The 17,813-nt window shown below is 37.4% G+C and overlaps 1 protein-coding gene across 2 annotated transcripts; it reads right to left on the bottom strand.

The window, feature by feature from the left end:
• Positions 1-12,509: 12,509 nt before the first annotated feature.
• On the bottom strand, positions 12,510-17,309 carry LOC111234299 (interferon regulatory factor 1-like). Of its 2 annotated transcripts, XM_022762303.1 has the most exons (10): positions 17,174-17,309; positions 16,395-16,487; positions 15,554-15,653; positions 15,286-15,453; positions 15,043-15,083; positions 14,672-14,804; positions 14,380-14,499; positions 14,199-14,227; positions 13,883-14,003; positions 12,510-13,329 (listed from the first exon to the last, which is right to left on the bottom strand). In XM_022762303.1, exons 2-10 carry the CDS (start codon positions 16,479-16,481, stop codon positions 13,226-13,228), a joined length of 903 nt encoding a protein of 300 aa, XP_022618024.1. In that variant the 5' UTR covers positions 16,482-16,487; positions 17,174-17,309; the 3' UTR covers positions 12,510-13,225. The 2 variants fall into 2 exon arrangements, with proteins under 2 accessions (XP_022618024.1, XP_022618025.1); XM_022762304.1 differs by lacking the exon at positions 13,883-14,003 and having other exon boundaries at positions 13,235-13,329.
• Positions 17,310-17,813: the final 504 nt, after the last annotated feature.

Consider the following 17,813-nt stretch of genomic DNA (forward strand, 5'->3'; position numbering starts at 1 on the left):
CGGTTTTCTCACATAATTGTGTTTCAGTACTAAATGTTGTCATTTCCTGTCGGATAGTGTCAAACGAAGGGCAAACTGATGCTGATGCTAATTAAAGCCTGAAAGTCTGCAGGAAAAAACCACCACTTTATCTGCTGTTGTCATATTATTGATATAAACATCTACAACTGTAAATCAGACTTAACACTTCTCTCAGTACCAAATGTAAACCCATTTCATATTGAATTTATATATTTTATTTATTTATTTATTTACTTATTTTTAGTTGTGGCATATAATTAATCAAACAAACCTTTATTTGTTTTTCCACTATATTACTCTCTATATCACTATTATTTATTTTTTATCTATTTTATATTACAGTATTTTGATAAAATTTTTCACACAAATAACTAAAGGAAGGGAAATGAAACACAATAAATAGACAGAGTAAGAAATATGTTGAGAAATTGTGACGACTACGATATCTCCTGCCCGGTGAAAAGAACTACACACTGGCTGCGAACTGACTGAAAAACCTGCCATGCACTTTTATTTTGTATCTGGTTTCATTTGTTAACAAACCGACTACAAATGTGTACCACAATAAAAAAGAATATTGGCTGTGCGTGCAAGGCCAGCAGGAGTAACCCTCTTAGAATAATGTGTGGAAGTTTACTATACTCCTCACATTTGGGTCATTCGTCTCAACGATATCATAATATTGATGTTATACACACAATGGGACCTCTGAAGATGCAGGTATCAGTCCAGGGACCGTCCTGCAGTGAGGATCCAAACCTAACAGAGATCAAAACAAGAATCAAACAAGAGTTTCATGTGTATTCTAGCAAGTAGCACAGCAGCAGCCGCTGATATTTGTAGTTACTCTCATAATCAGCTGTTTGGGTTTGTGTTTTTTGTTTGTTTGTTTGTTTTTTAAAACACACTGAAAATTCCTATGTGCTTGCGCACTGTTGGAATATGACCGATTTAAGGAAGGCTCACAACCAGGTTCTGCTTCCAGTAAACTGGTATCTGTTGTCATTATGCCAAGACAAACAGGTTCAGATGACAGATGGATACATATGCACACAAATAAATGCAAGGTACATTAATAAGCCTAAACTGGAAGAGCAGAAAAGATTGCAGCCAATACTTCGTAGAGAGAGATAATGATATACATGCCATGCATTCTGACTAAAAACTCTCAGATCGTAGATCATTGGGCCAACCTCTTTTTCTTTAATTTCTGTTTTTAAATTTTCACCCTGCTAGAAGATGGTCCAGGTCCATATGTCAGGGGGTTATCATTTACTGCCAGTCTTCAGGCAGTTTATCTGCCAACATACAGGCAAGGCAATTTTGCGATATACTGAAAGAGCTGGAAAAAAATTTTTCAATAAGTTTCAAATTACAAATAAGTCAGTTGCTCGACCCATTTCGTTTTTTTGGAACTTTTAGGAAGCTGAGCAAATGAGTTCCTAATCAAAATACTAAATAAAATTTACCTTGAACTAATGAAAGTGAGCAGGAAAGGCCAAGATAACTTGACTTTTAGTCTCATACCGTATGCGTTTTAATGTTTACTTCCTCTTTACCTAGGTTTATGACTCAGGGAATCTGTTAAAAATTTGCAGTGTCCAAACCAAAGCCAGTGGTAGCACCATTTTTTCAGACTTGACAAATTTCCTACAGAGCTACAGAAGACATAATACAACTGTTTTCAAAGCCGCAGTGTGTAGCACTACCTGTGCAACCCTGTTTTGTATATCCACTATCCACCAAGTGCACGATGTCACACCAGAGTACAGGGTTTGCATTCTGAGTCCTGTCTGTTTGGTAGTCTAGGTTTAGGCCACAAAGGTATTTGGTTAAGGTTAAGAAAATTGTGGTTTTGGTCAAATGTAAATAAACAAGTGTTGTCTCAAATTACTTTTTCTGTATTTAACCAGACTTAACCTTAACCAAATGCTGCCGGTGCCGAAACATAAACCTGTACCACAAAAAAAAACTTTTACACAATTGCTAAAACACATTTCTGGAAACATTCCGTGCTTTTTCCTCGAAACTGTAAGCACAGATGTTTTCAGATCATACACAAAGCCGTTCAAAATAAAAATACAGCTTAGCTTCCATTACACACTACATAGAAAAATTGAAAACACAGTGTTCAGAGCATGTAGCCGCAGAAATGTTCATTGTTTACTGTATAATAGAGTAAAGGCATTTTATTTTTATTTATTTTATTTTCCCCCCAAAAAATATTCACAGCTCAGTAATAGTTACTGTATTACCTACTGTAAGTACTGTAAGCAATAAAGTATTGACTGTCTGGATTCAGCACTTGCATATACAGTAATGATGTACAGCAAAATTGCACATAGTGGAATCATTGATCTTTGACCCTTTCTGAGTTGCTACAGGTAGGGTACAGTGATTTTCACCTCCTTTACTGTATCTATATACAGTGAACCTTTATATATGTATACATACATACATCCATACAGTATATACGCACACACATTCTATGAATATCCTGATTATGGTGGCCTTGTCCTGCTTCCCTCACTGTCATTCCATGAACAAGAACACGGTCTATTACAGTTGCTCGAATTTCATCTGATATTACTTTTCTTGATCTTGGTCTTCCTTGTCCTCCTCCTCTTCCTCCTCTACCTCTCAGATTATTTTCCTCCATTGTTTCTTTCAAACATCAATCTTCAACAACCTGTGCACTTTGACCTGGCTTATATTGGTTTCATCGCATCATTAACAACAAGTGCAAACAGCTTTGAGTTGTTGTGATTAAGCTATGACACTTGTGCTGTAATTGTGACTTCTGCCACCTGTGGTTTCCATTATGCATCACGAGTGCATCACGAGTGCATCACAGTGCACAATGTGTTTTGCAGAGTCAAAATGTGTTCAGAGTTTTGCTAAAAGGTGAAATGAGATCTGATACTTGTGTCTAACCAGGTGAAAATTGTTTATGGTTTTGCCAAAAGAGTGATTGATTCAATAAATGGGTTCAGACCACTGAGGATTTGCTTCAGGGAATGGGACACACTGTTTGACTCTAAATAACAGACTTTGGAACAATAAAAATAAAATAGAAATATCAGTACAATTAACAAAATTTAAACCCAAAATTTGACCCAAGACAGGTTTGTTATGAATTTAAAGAATAAACCACGTTAACCGCTCGGGCTAAACAGACTGCGTGGAGACACACACACACACACACACACACACACATATATATATATATATATATATATATTAATGTAAATTTTTATCACAACTTTGTTAAATAGCACATGATGTAATTTTGGATAAAGAACGTGGAATTTTGATTCCTGATTGCAGTTCGGGCGCTGTGCGATTAAATGTGTAAATGTGTTAACACTGGTATTAACCACAGTGTTAGATATAGAGTGATATCAGCCAGCGTCATGAGAGAGAGAGAAAACTAGGGAAATACCAAGTTGGCTTGATTTTACCCTGCTGGTTGCTGTGGTATGTCTCTGTAAAACTTTAGGGGAAGTAACATCACTTCTTCAATTCTGTCATTTCACAACCATTAAAAAAAGAAAAAAAGACTCCGACTGAGTCTCACCGTGAAGTGACTCAGTGTGTAGCATTATTGAAATGAGCACAAGTCAAGTGAAATGTTTATGCTTGCCAGTGGAAAGCACCAGAGATATCTCTCTCCGTTTTCCTGCTGTATCTCACACACACACACACACATACACAAACAAACACACAGTTCCCCCTCCCTTCCTATTTTCTCCCACATTCTTCTCTTGTGGTTTTTATATGGTAGGTTTATTTGCAGCCATTTCATCTATGCACAAGGCAGGAGGGAACAGTCAACTTCTGATTGATAAACTTAAATGATAAAGCTTCTAGTTATTAATAAACCCTATAAAAAATACCAACACCAACAATGCTACTATAAAATCTTGTCTGTGTAGCCTGATATATTTTATTCCCCTGTGCCATGAATCTCCATTATTGTCCAGAAACTATTAAAAACACATCAGTGAGCCACACTGTTACAATGGGTGACATCTTCCTAGCATAAAGTTGGACACTGTAATTTATTATAAGTCAAACACACTTCCATAATGCTGCTGCCTTAAATACTCACCACTGCACTAAATGTCTCTTAAAATATTGAAAATAACTCCCACCAACCTGTTTGAGTTACAGTTACTAAAAACGACAGTGCCCAGCGGCTTTAGGAGATTGTTTGGCCTTTTTATTTTTAAATTATACATTTGTGATCCATTTTTGTTTGTCTCTTCTTGGGATTTGTTGATAATGAGAAAAAATATAGAATAACACCAGCGCTTTCCTTTAACAAAGAGGATAAAGAACTGAATTGCCCTTATTATAATTTCCTACCTAATAATATGATAATGGTCAGTTTACGGCACATCCACATAGCAGGAACAAGGAAACAACGAATAAGATGGATAATATTGATACTATAGCACCATCATTACACACAATATAAATACGCACAGCCAAATAAAGAATTCCATTTTCATATTATTATCATTTTATATCCACTCAAATTTTCATTTAAAACTCTACTGGAGATCACAAAATTACCAAAGATACTGAACATAAAGGCTAAATTTTTGAGAAATAAAATAAAATTCAACCATGTCCTCTAACATTTACAGTAAGGAGTGCTAATTTATATACACCCAAATATGTTGTGGTAAGAAACACACTTGTTGCCTGGATTATGTTGCCCACGATATCCAGAATATTTCCATTTGATAAAATGATGTAGCCTTAAAAATAATGGAGAGTCTTTGAATATTTTAATCAGCATAAAATTCAATGAAGAGCTGTTATATTAATGAAGAATATCAATGTGATCCCCTCACAGCCAGAGTAGAATAAGATGTTCTTTTTTTTTTTTCAAAAACTTAAATCTACCTAAGGGATACTAAAAAGTGAAAACTGTAATTGAAGTACATATTGACAGCATTTAGGTGCCGTCTTTAGTTTTTTCCTACTAGACGAAGTTGGGTGGTGCACATTGGCACCGTCACAGGGTTCTTAAGAAACAAAATGTCAGTTAAGACACTTCCTAGGAGGCATTTTCCACTTCCTACTTCAGGGACCTTTGTTTAGAGGATTTACACTTTTGGTCAAACACAAAGGAAAAAAAAAAACAGACCACACATTCAAACAAAGTTAATACAGTTGACCAGATCTTAAGATAGTCACCCTACCAGTATATGTATCCTGTTTTTCTTTTTTCTTTTTCATCCGTACAGTACATTGATCTTTCCTTCTTTTTTTTTAAATCAGGTTGTTTTGGATGCAGCTCTGAAGCTTGGTTGTTTTTGTCATGTGGTGTGTGCCATGATCCTGCAGAACTGTTGAAATCACAATTAAGTGACACTTGAACTTGAAACTTGAACATCAGTATTTATAGGACAGATTTAGTGGCTTTAGTGTGTGTGTTGTGTGCATCGGTGTAGTAGTGTAAAATGTGTAATATAAAACTTCTGAGTGCTCAGCCGTCAACAAAATCCATTGATTCTCCTTGATCTGTACAAAAACCTGAATTTCTACATGTCTTTATTATGTCGCACAATTCCTGGAGTTTCAGTTAACTGTAAAATTAAACTGTACAAACAACATATTTTTAGAAATCAGTGTGTGTGTGTGTGTGTGTGAGAGAGAGAGAGAGAGAGAGAGAGAGAGAGAGTGTGTGTGGTGTGTTCTCCCCCTTGTTTAAGTTTGTACCATAACCAGCACCTGTTCACTTCACCTGGTCTGAGTTTACTATACAGAAATCAACTCTCCTGTTATTTGCTTATATTAAATATTTCAAGACAAATCATGGGTGAATTATTTAAACTGGTCTGTTTTTTATGATATATTCTGCCTAACAACTATAGCTTCAGAAATTAGTGTAATTATTGTTTCATATTGCAAAAGTATTCCAGGAACTTTATAGAGCGATTGTTTCTCATGAAAAAATATGTTATTTATTATTTATAAATTTATATTATTTTTTAGACACATGGAAAAAGTATGACTTGAAAAAGGATATGTAACTGATGATATATTTGATGATAAATTAAAGAAATCCAGAAGAAATCTTTTTTTTTTTTTTTTTAGTTAGTTAATACATTTGAATTTTTTAATACTTATCAGTTCCCAGAAAAAAAAAGACAAATGACATTGGGCAAGAGGTGGGGTATCACAGGGCTGACAGGGCTGACCACAGAGACAATCAAACATTCATGCTCACCTTAACACTTACGGGAAATCTTTTTAAAGTTGGCAGTTAATCTAACCTGCATGTCTGTGGAATGTGGGAGGAAGCCAGAGGAATACTGCACTGGCACAGGTAGACAGTGATAACCACTGCACCACCATGTTGCCCACGGCTTCGCTTGTTTTTCTTAATTCACTAATGAACTCTGCTGCATAATAGTGCAAATCATTCCAGCACAACTGCTACATCGTCACTCTGCAGCCGCACTTTGATCAAATTGCCATCATATTGAATGTGGTTTTAGGGTAGGAAGCTTGAAATAAAGAGGGACTTGTCAATCATTTACGGAGTAAACATGACTGACAGCATTAAACATGACTGGTAGCAATGTACTTGCGCAGGATTTAATACATTAAATGCTCGTTTCAAAGGTTATTTAGCCCATCAGCTTATGTTCTTTCTTTGAGTACGGTGTCCTGCTGTCATATATCAAGTGCTCTTCGTTCTTCATAGTTCCGTGACTCTGTCCTTGACCTCCAACTGGTTGCGATTAGGTTATAGAGTTTGTGTTGGTGTTAAGTAGGTGCCATTATTTTCTTTTAGTGATAACTACTGGTAGGGATGTTGCTTGATGTAGCAACTGAATACAACAATTAAAAAGCTTGATCTCAAAGCTTGATCTCAAATTTGCAGAATTCTTTTAGATCAACACATCAACACGTCTTTCTTTCTTTCTTTCTTTCTTTCTTTCTTTCTTTCTTTCTTTCTTTCTTTCCTTCTTTCTTTCTTCTTTGTCAGATTCATGTATGGTACAATTCCTCAGATCTGACACATGGTTTAACATGACTGGTACCTATTTGAAGCAATGCTTCTTCTTGTCAAGTTGCTTTTCACAGGTTTAAGTGAACAGAAAAAAAATAAAGTGCACCATCTTAGGAGATGTGTAACGCAAAATGCAATATTTGCAATATGATAAAGCAGAAACGTGTTTAATTATAAATGATTTGTTCTCCTTTCTGATAGGGCAACAATCTGCAAAGGATGAAAAGTAGTCCTGGTGTTATCCGCATCTACATCTGCCACAGAAGAAGGAAGATGACACTCTGTAAAGGAACTATGTCTGAAACAAAGATAGAGTGTTGGAATTGTTAGAATCAGCCATCAGCAATAAAATATGGCTACATGAACATACAGTAAAAATGAGGTCTGTAGTCAGTATGCATTCTTTCACATCTGCTTTTTAATGGTTTTACCAGTTTGTCCAGTCTAAAGTTTACCAATCTCAGGAAATGAGCTCATTTATCATGATATATTGTTTTAATATTTAAAAAGAGTTAACACAAAATTTACACAATCTATGTTTACACGACTGCTGTTGACCTTGATGGTAGTAAGAAAAAAACATGACCTTATAAAGCTAAAGGGGTTATTCATGTGCAGCTGTCATATCAAGGTACAGTAATCAGACATCAACCAGACCTCTGTTTGTCTAGTTAATGGTTGATTTGTTGTTTGTTAGCGACTCAACAGACTTGTTTTAAAGTTAACATATGTTCAAAGTGCAAACATCAAAGAAAGAAATCAACGTACCATATACAGCCAGTTTTTTTTGCTTTATGATAGAAGTTCACTAACATCTAATTACATCGCGAAGACTCTATAACAATAAGTTATACATAATAAATGATAATAAGTAATGAAGCGCATTGTATGCTGCTATTTTCCATATGTTATAATAAAACTGTACAATTCATAGTAAAGTTTCATTTTTTTGTGTTAATTATTTTTCTTTTTTTTTATAATTGGAAATCTATACTCTCCACATGTTTGTGAGTGATTAAGAGAAAAGTTAGATGTTCACTTTTGACTAATTTGTCATTGAGTGGGAGGTCATGTTCACATTAAAACAAAAATAAACTAACAAACTCAATTTGTTGTGAGTGTCTGAGTATCAGTGCATCAGTCATCATCAAACTGGTTGGACAAAGTGTTAGATTCACTCCTTCGTTCAAGCACAAAGGAGAGAGAAAAGACTATTCAGGCCAGTACATACACTGGTTTTCAATACACCCGTTAAAGCTCACTTAAAAGGCATGTTTCATCAATAGCAACAGTGGCATGTTGGAGCGTTATGAATGCCCAGTAAGCATTTCAAATGGTCAAGATAATTGTAGTTTTTAATACAGTCAAATCAGTCCCCTTTTTTTGTACAAGTTAGTCTTTAAGAAACAATCTGCCAATACTGTAAAATGAACAGCTATTGATAACTTAATGTTGTTTGCACTGGTGGAAAAAGAGAAATCTTGTAATACTACACTGCAAAAATACTCAATGTTTTTGTCCCGCTATATTATATTACATTTAAGTTCGTATTGTTCAAATGTATCAAAAAGTAAAAAAAAAAAAAAAAAAGCCCTGTGATTATGACTGTTATCATCATTGTACTACAACTGAGGATGTATTAAGTATTAAGTATTTTATTGGCTGATTACAGTATTTTTAGACTCTGATTAGTTATAGACCAATTAATTAATAAATGATACAAAATTTACCCACTTGAATATGAGACTTTGACACAGTATTAAGTGTTGGGAAATTATAAGTTATGAAAATGTAACGGCACTCTTGACTCAACAGATAAAATACAAAAAACAAAAGTCCACATGATTGAAACGTTTACAGATTTGAGGTAGAGGGGTGGCACATCACAGGGGCTTGGACTTGTGACTTTAATATTTTAATTTCCTGGCTACAGCCCTGGCTATTATGTATTAGATTTTTGGAATATTATTATTGATGCATTAATAATTGTTGTAGTTGTCTATGGAGCGTTAACCGTTTGTATCTACAATCTTAATTTGTAAAGTAACTTCAACTTTTAGACAAATGCGACTAATATTCATTAACCACACTGTCAGAAATGGGTTGCATATGAGGCAGATATATCTATCTCTCTGCTGACAACAATCTTAATGGACCAGGGCTGTGTGCAGCTGCAAAACAGCTCTTTGTGTTTTGGACAAAGGGCTGTGGCTACAAGCTGCACTGTGGTGTTGAGTCCATATAGTCAAGTTTTTATTGAAAGCGTCAAATTATTGCCCTGACGTGCATTTTTTTTCCTGAATGTTGTTGAAAGACATTCAGGAAAATGAAGGTGACTCACTGTATTAACAGGTAACAAGTAACAGAGAAAGCAGTGTGAGGAAAAGTGATACAACTTTCTTAATATACAGAGAAATGTATAAGCACACTGAGCTGTTCTTTTCAACAGCAAGTAATCATTGGCATTAGATTCTGTTGATTGTTAAATGCCACTGGTTTTAACTTATGTTTTATTTTACTCTACTATTTAGCCTTTATTTAATCACATAATCTCATTGAGATCAAGAGCTCTTTTGCAAGACAGACAGAATAAATAAATTAAACTTAAGACCATCTTGTGATGGGCTCACACCAGCCGTGACATGTTCCAACCCATGAGTGCTCAGTAGTCATAACTATATTAATACATAGGAACTTAACACTCAACGGTTTGACCACACCCATCTTTGAACTTCATTTTGATCTCCACAACTCTACAACTACACACCTGTAAAGTTTGTGCAATACTGCAGAATAACTAAAAGGGGTAAATAAAGAGAAAGAAGTTCATAAAAATTTAAATTAGGTGAGAGGAAAGTCCCCTGCTCTACTCCTATCTTGCTGACCACACGTTCAGACACACATCCAGGAGTTTGTTGAGGCGTCCACCTGCATATTCGGAAGCTTCTTTCTCAGCAGGACAGGCACTAGAGAAGTCAAAGAACACGATTCTCACAGTGGTGTCTGCTTTGTCCAGGTGAGAGAGGGCTTGTTGAAGCAGGCAGAGGATGCCGTCTTCAACTCCAACCGGAGGGCCATATGCAAACTGCAGTGGGTCTACAGAGGTGCTCACTTGAGGTCTGAGATGGACCAACACCAGTCTCTCCAGGACTTTTTTTTTAATGTGGGATGTGAGGGCAACCGGTTAGTAGTCACTGAGGGCAGATGGAGATGATTTAGGAGCATGTATAACAGGGAGGTGTGAGAGATAGGCAGCTGTGGCAGTGAAGTGCGTACTGTACATGTCTCACATTTGCATACATTTGCAATTGTTTTCTTTGGTAAAAAGTTGGTGTTGTGGCAGAAATTCAAAATTGCACTAAATAAATCAGCAGCTTCTGCTTTTAATCTGAAGACCTAACAGGAAATGTGTGGTTTTCTCTTAAAACACACCGAAGTCACATGATATACTGTAAACTGTATCTATGGTTCCCACACAACACTTAATCCAGGCTTTTAAATTGTTAGTTTGTTTTAACAGCATAATAAGCCTTCATCACCTGGTTATCATCACGTTTTCATGTTTTTGTTGGATCATATCTACTAATGCGATTTACAGTCATCAACAAAACCTTGGGCCAATCTGACAAGATTCACACAGTGAAACAAGTGGAGCTCATCACTGTTCAGCGTGTTCTACCAGTTCAAATGGCAGCTGCTAAAGATATGCAGACATATTTATCAAATCAATCAAGATCCGAGCATAAATCCTTACACCCTCTGCATTTCTTAAGGCTATTTATTTATCCATGCTGATTGTGAGTAATGTCAGCATGCATATGGCTACAGTACATCCACAGAGCCCTGAGAGCCAATCATGTGGCAGCAGTGAAACGCATAATATCATGCAGATACAGGTCAGAAGCTTCAGTTAATGTTCCCATCAAACATCAGAATGAGAAAAAAATTTTGACCATGGGGTGGTTGTTGGTGCCAGTCAGACTGGTTTGAGTCTTAAACATCTCCTGTGATTTTCACACACAACAGTCTCAGCCCAGTGCCAAAAAAAAAAAGAAAAACATCAAGTGAGCAGCAGATCAACAGACGGAAATGCCTTGTTGATGAGAGAGGTCAGAGGAGAATGGCCAGACTGTTTGGAGCTGACAGAAAGGCTACAGATAACCACTTTCTACAACTGTGGTGAGCAGAAAAGCATCTCAGAATGAGGTGGATGGATGGGCTACAACAGCAGAAGACCACATCAGCCTCCACACCTGTCAGCCAAGAACTGAAACCTGAGGCAGCAGGCAAAGGCTCACCAAAACTGGATAGTTAAAGACTGGAAAAACGTAGCCGGGTCAGATGAATCTTGCTTTCTGCTGAGGCGCACAGATGATAGGGTCAGAATTTGTCATCAGCACCATAAATACTTGGACACTCACTTGCCTTGTGTCAACAGTCCAGGCTGATGGCAGTGATGTAACACTTTGGGCCCCTTTAATAGCAATCAATTCATCATCATTTAAATGTCACAGCCAGTCTCAGTGTTGTCGCTGACCATGTGCTTCCCTATATGGCCACTATTTACCGTCTTCTGATGGCCACTTCCAGCATGATGTTGCCCCATGACACAAAGCCAAAGTGGATTCATGAACATGACAATGAGTTCAGTGTACTTCGGTGACCTCCCCAGTCACCAGATCTGAAACCAAGATGACACTTTTGCGATGTGGTACTACAGGAGCATGAATGTGCAGCTGAAAAAATCCAGAGATTACCTGATGCCATAAAATCAACATGAACCAGAATCTCAAAGGAATCTTCTGGAATCCATGCCACAAAGAATTGAGGCTGTTGTGAGAGCAAGGGGAAGCCCTCCCTTTTAGTATGTTGTTCCTAATAAAGTTCACAGTTAGTATATGTTGTGCAATGACACTATTACCTCAGCGTCCGTGGGGATTATAGGGGAACCCCAGATAACGAAGAAAAAATAAATGACATGGTTAATCAATAACTATATTTATTGCAGCTCTTATACAGAATAATTTATACTTAGACTGTAATTGGGTAATCACCCCTTTTGAGGAAAAAAACATTGTTTGTTTGTTTTTTAACTAGTCGAAATGTTTTGCTTTAAATTGGGAAAAAAAAAAGTTAAATCCAGTTTAACCTGTATATTATAGTGTTAGAAATAAAACATTAATGAGATATGTCATTAAGATATGTCATTTAAATACATTTGATGACCTTTTTAGGACTGTTGTTTTAGGATTTGTTGATTATTAAAATAATCCTATACTGCATATTGTGAAAATCTGGACCAAGATTACTTGACTTTTTCCAATAAGACCCTTAGATTGTCACGGGAGGGACACTTGGTGGTCGGGTCAAAGTCATTGATTTCATTACAGCACAGCACTTAAAGTCATCTATCTCTGCACTCATAAAGTGTTATAATAATAAGGAGCCATATTAATTCACATTTTAACAATAGACTTCTTTTATTTTATAAAAAAACACACAGACAAAAACAGCTATTTACAGAAACTTTCTGAACTTGCAATAAGCAGAAAAAAAATTCTGAAGTGGAACTTTTAACAGAAGTTGAGAGTTAAGAGGGTAATTAGACAAAATGTCATCCTTTAACTAAATTTCACATGTATAACGGAGAAGAAAATGATTTAATGTGAGAATTATTTTACACTGTACATTATCTTTCTATCAAATGTGAAGTGTACTGAATGTATTTATGAGGTTAAGTACTTACTAGCTTGCATGTATTCATAGATTAGTATGAAAATGTAAATACCTTGCCTGAGCAAAACTGATTTATGTCTAATCACAGCTCAACATCCCAAAAAGCTGAGCACCACAATGCCTTGAACCAGCCAAAAACAGAGACAATGAACAGCATGTCTTTTAACAGCAGTGCACTTCAAATCTTCTCTTCATAACTTCACATAGAGGTTGAGGGAGATGAGGAAAGCTCCACGAACTGGTACCAAATGTCAGACACACGGTACATGCAGTTGGGAGACGGGTGTGGAATTTTAGCTTAAAGTGTGGAAGCCACCTGTCACAGACTGGAGGGGTGTTGATGGTTGATAAGGATGGGGGGTGATTGGTGGGCAGAAAGGAACAGCTTTTAAAGTCCAAAGTGTAAAAGCCTTGTCCTGTCCTGTCCTGAGGCCCTCAGAGGCAGTATGTTTTGTTATAGCTGTTCCAGGTATCGTTTGAGGGGGTTAAGAAATCTGAACCCAGATTTGTGTAACACGGACATTCTTCTACTCCATCGACTGTAAAACAAACAGAGGAAAGACAAGGTCAGGATGTTGAAGGAGAATGCAAACTTAAACCACAAGTAGCCTATAGGAGAGGTGGTCTAACTTGAGGGACTTAACTTTCAAAAAGTGACTTTAAGATGTCATGAATGCTGCTATAAAGGCAAGATATCTCACGGCATACTTTTATCATCTTTCTGACTGCCATTTACTACATTTACTACACGCATAGACAGAAGCACTTCAGAATGTTCAAGAAAAAGATTCATATCAATTTCCATACTGATTTCAGCTATAGCTCCATGACTACCTAACCATGTTTATTTCATTTTGTAGGCTGAGTGAGTGACACTGATTATCAAGTGTGTTTTAGGTGAACAAACCCCTTGCATGAACACATTTACATCAAACACCTAAATTGCCAGCAAGGGAGTGTAATGTTGAAGCAGCAGATGGATGGCCTTCATTTAGATGCCATATGAACTTCATGTCACAATCTTAAGGGAATATTTGTCATATTCATTTAGATGAAAGTTGTCCATCTGCCCAACCAACTAGCAACATTTACCTGAGGAAGAATCACTCCACTGGCTCCCACTAGGACTGGTGTGTGCTTCATTGCTCAGGAACCCCCTGCCGTCTAAACTGCTAAACATCCAGTGTGAGTCTCTCTCCAGTTGCTCGCAGATCTGAAAGAGCAACACTGGACTGAGTACAGCTACGTTTTGCACAATTTCAGATTTCCCACACTAGTTTTTAACAATCAATCTTATAGTTTTTGGGGATTATTACACAAGCCAAACAGGCAGTATAAGACAAACATGGGCATTCCTGTCAATGAAAAATGCATGCTATTAAGAGTAGGAGCTGAAGTCCATGCTTACCTCGATTATGTCGTCGGCTAAGCTCCCGTCTAGAAGATCACATTGAAGAGAGAGGGAGAGAAGAGGGAGGCGACATGAGTACAGCACTGTGATATCAATCCAACCATTTGAATTTACTTCATTTCACTTAGACTGGTTCTGAAACATTTATCAGCCAGTGTGACATGTGTTGTTGTCTTACCGAAGCTGCGATCAGGTGAAACTTCAAACCTCTGGAAGCAGGTGTTTGTGAGGCTGCCGGGCCCAATCTCAACTGAAAGAGACCAGTCAGGCACTTCAGAGGGAGTCACACACCTCAGACCTGCAAGGGTGGTAAAGAATAGCATTGAATACACCTGCTCAAGTTTTTAGTGGCAAATTCAAGACGGCTTCGGACAGAGCTGTTTGTGCTCATGCATTTATCACTTATCACACACAGGAAATTACAATGCTCTCAAGAGTATTCTTCAACTACTCCCAGTTTTCTTCCTCACCTTCCTGCCCGGTTTGCACTGTGCTGTCGACTGTGTTTTCCTGAGTGGACTCGGTCTCATCCATCAGTGACGCATCCATGGGAGACTGGGTATCACTGTAGTCCGAGTCTTCCTCCATCTTGACCATTGAGCTCTACAGAAGCAAATAATAGCCAAAGTCAGTGAGATTTAGGAAATACAAATGATGAAACAAAAACAAAGAAATGTACAATGTGTTGCTTGTCTTGCCATTACAATAATGTAATTTGATAAGACCATTACATTATCTACATCAATGTAGCATAATTTGAATAGGCATAATTTGAATGAGTAAGTGTCATGGCATCTATACAATCTACACAATATCACAACCGTATAATATCAGTATTTACCTTCTTCCTTAACTTTGCTTCCTTTCCTTTGCTTCGTTTGTCTGTGCAGGGGAAAGAAAAACATTTTGGTCACTTGACATCTTAAACAGCTTATTGTTTGACTGTAGAAGAAACTGACTTCATGTGTAAAATAGAAAAAGGAAAAAAAAAAAAAAAAGATCAGCAGCCAGCAGATGTTGCACCCAAGTGCTAATTCATGAAAAAAAAAAAAAAAGCATGCTCATTTCCTGTCAGTTGCCTCACCTCTAGATTTTGGAGTGGCAGGCAGCATCCTGAAGACGCGCATGGCTTGGTGGCCCTTGTTGATGCTCTTGTCTTTCACCTCTTCAATGTCAGGCAGTGAGTTCATTGCACAGCGGAAGTTGGCCTTCCACGTCTTCGGGTCACTGTCCTGGCCCTCTGCGTATTTCCCTGCAGAATGACTTTTGTTAAGTTTTTTCCTCCCGGACAGAGCATAATTTGCTGCTTTTTTATTTTGCAGTTGGTGTGCACGAGTCTTCGCACTGCTCACCTGTGTGGATGGCCCATTGTTTGAACAGACATGCATCCTTGTCCATCTCCCAGCCATGTCGAGCTGCATGCTTCCAGGGAATTGAGAACATCGTCTTATCCTGGTAAATACAAAAGGACATACTGAGTTGGAACGAGGTTGGCCACACATTCAACATAGAATCAATTAAAACATGCACAAACTTTGAAATATTGCAAGAGGCTGACCATCTAACTCGTATGCCACTGTTAGCAGTGTTCTTTAGCATGGCTTTAAATTATGTTAAAATATTTTTTTTGCACAGCGCAGTCATAGTAGAAAAACACACACACCAAACAAGCTTTTGTCAGTTTTTTTTTTAGTTTGAACCACAAAATGTCAGGTAGGGAGGAGTGATAGAATACATGGTGATATCTGTGAACTAAACACCAAACTTGGGTTATGACTAACTCCTGGTGTCTATATTCACCTGTTTGTAGTGCCAGAGGGTGTTTAATTTAAAAGGTTGTCATTGCTCACCATTTTACTGCCTTATATATCACTTTATTGTTTGTTTTTTTTCTTTACAACACCAAAATTCATCCCAACTGGCGCTTCAATCAAGTCACTGTAACGTGCAAATATCTAGTGTTTAGTTAGAGGACAAATAAATATAAAAAAAAAAAGAAAAGAAAGAAAAACACGTGCAGCCTTGCAGATATCACTTCCCTCTCTACTTGCTGAGAAGTTATTCCGTCCCTACTAGAAATATATTTGAAAATGTCTATTCCTCTGCTTATTTCAATATGCTGACCATATGTTTTAGTAAATGCTTTTAAAATGACTCCATCTAATGTTTTGCGGGAGGAAATGAGCCTCTCACCTTGTCCACCCAATGCAGACCCGAGATGGAGTTGGACTCGATCATCTTCTCCAGCCACGGCCTCATCCTCATCCTTGACACAGGCATGTTTGCCTAAAATATGCAGCAACAGTAAAGCATTTAGACAAACGAGGAATGCTGTGTGTGATATGTAGTAGTGAGAGTAAATGGACTCCCACATCTGCCTCCGCTTTTAGATTTATAGCTGCCTGCAGGCCTCGCAGAAGTGTGAGAGGAGTTCACGGCCAGGGCACGCAAGAGGGCGTGTGGAGGCGGTAGCGCTTAACTGTATGAGTCAACCTCACTTATGAAGGTCTCACTTCAAAATTAAAAAAAAAAAAAAAATCAAGGGTTTCAACATGTTCAAATGTAAGCTACGTGAACTAAGTTTGCAGTCCAAAAATTTAAAATAAATTTCCGTGCAAATTGATATCATCCAAGCAAGAGGCATTTGGAGACGTGCGCCAAAAGGTCCTCTGTACTCGGGCGGGAGCGCACGCCTCCTGCTGCACTGCTGCGTGCATACAGTACACACATGTTCTAAAAAGTCACTTCATCTCTTGTTTCATCAACTTTGGTCACTATAACAAACAGTTAAATTACACAAACTTAAAAGCATTGCTGCATAAGACATTTCAGGAATCTTTGTGCATTAATGCAAGGTTTAGAATAGGCTATCTATTCTAAATAAGCAACTCCCGGCAATAAAAAAATATTTAAATATAAGACATTCTATGCAACTAAAAGTAATGAATGAATTGCTTAATCAGAACACTTACAGGCTTTATTTGCTCAGTGATCCGCAAAAGGAAAATGCACAAAAATAGTCCGACTGGATTTGGTTTGTTCCAGAGAAATATCTCTTCTTTCTCTCAACCACCTGAAGATCAGTCTGGGACAGAAGTGATCACAAACGGTGAGCAGCAGTGAATTTATAGTCTCCAGCGGGTTTTCCCCGGCTGGCCAAAGGAGGCAGTGCACACTGTAAAAAATGTCCATACCGAAAAACAAGTCAGTTTTTCATAGACCATTTAAAATTATATTATTATAATATTTTGAGAGCTTTTCAGGTTTCTATCTCTACAAGTTCATTCATGCCATGCCTTTTGTAAATGAAGTGTGCATGTTGTGTACAGAGGTGAAGAAAACAGTTAACTACAGTTAACAACCACATGAATACTCTGAGATCAGCAGTATAAACACTTTTCAACTAAAGTGATTTGCACCGTAAACATCTCATCTCATCTCTGCATATTTGCAGAGCAGCCCCCCTCTGTCTAACAAAAAAGTGTGATTTGAAAACTCACTTAATTATTAAATATATTGATAAAGTCAAGATGGATGTTGTTGTTGTTTTTTTACAGCATGTTAGCGCATGCGCTGTTGATCCTCCCTTACAGCGGTAGCTGAATTTCCGAG

Source organism: Seriola dumerili, unplaced genomic scaffold, assembly GCF_002260705.1.
Source record: "Seriola dumerili isolate Sdu_G_001 unplaced genomic scaffold, Sdu_1.0 BDQW01000449.1, whole genome shotgun sequence".
NCBI lineage: Eukaryota > Metazoa > Chordata > Actinopteri > Carangiformes > Carangidae > Seriola > Seriola dumerili.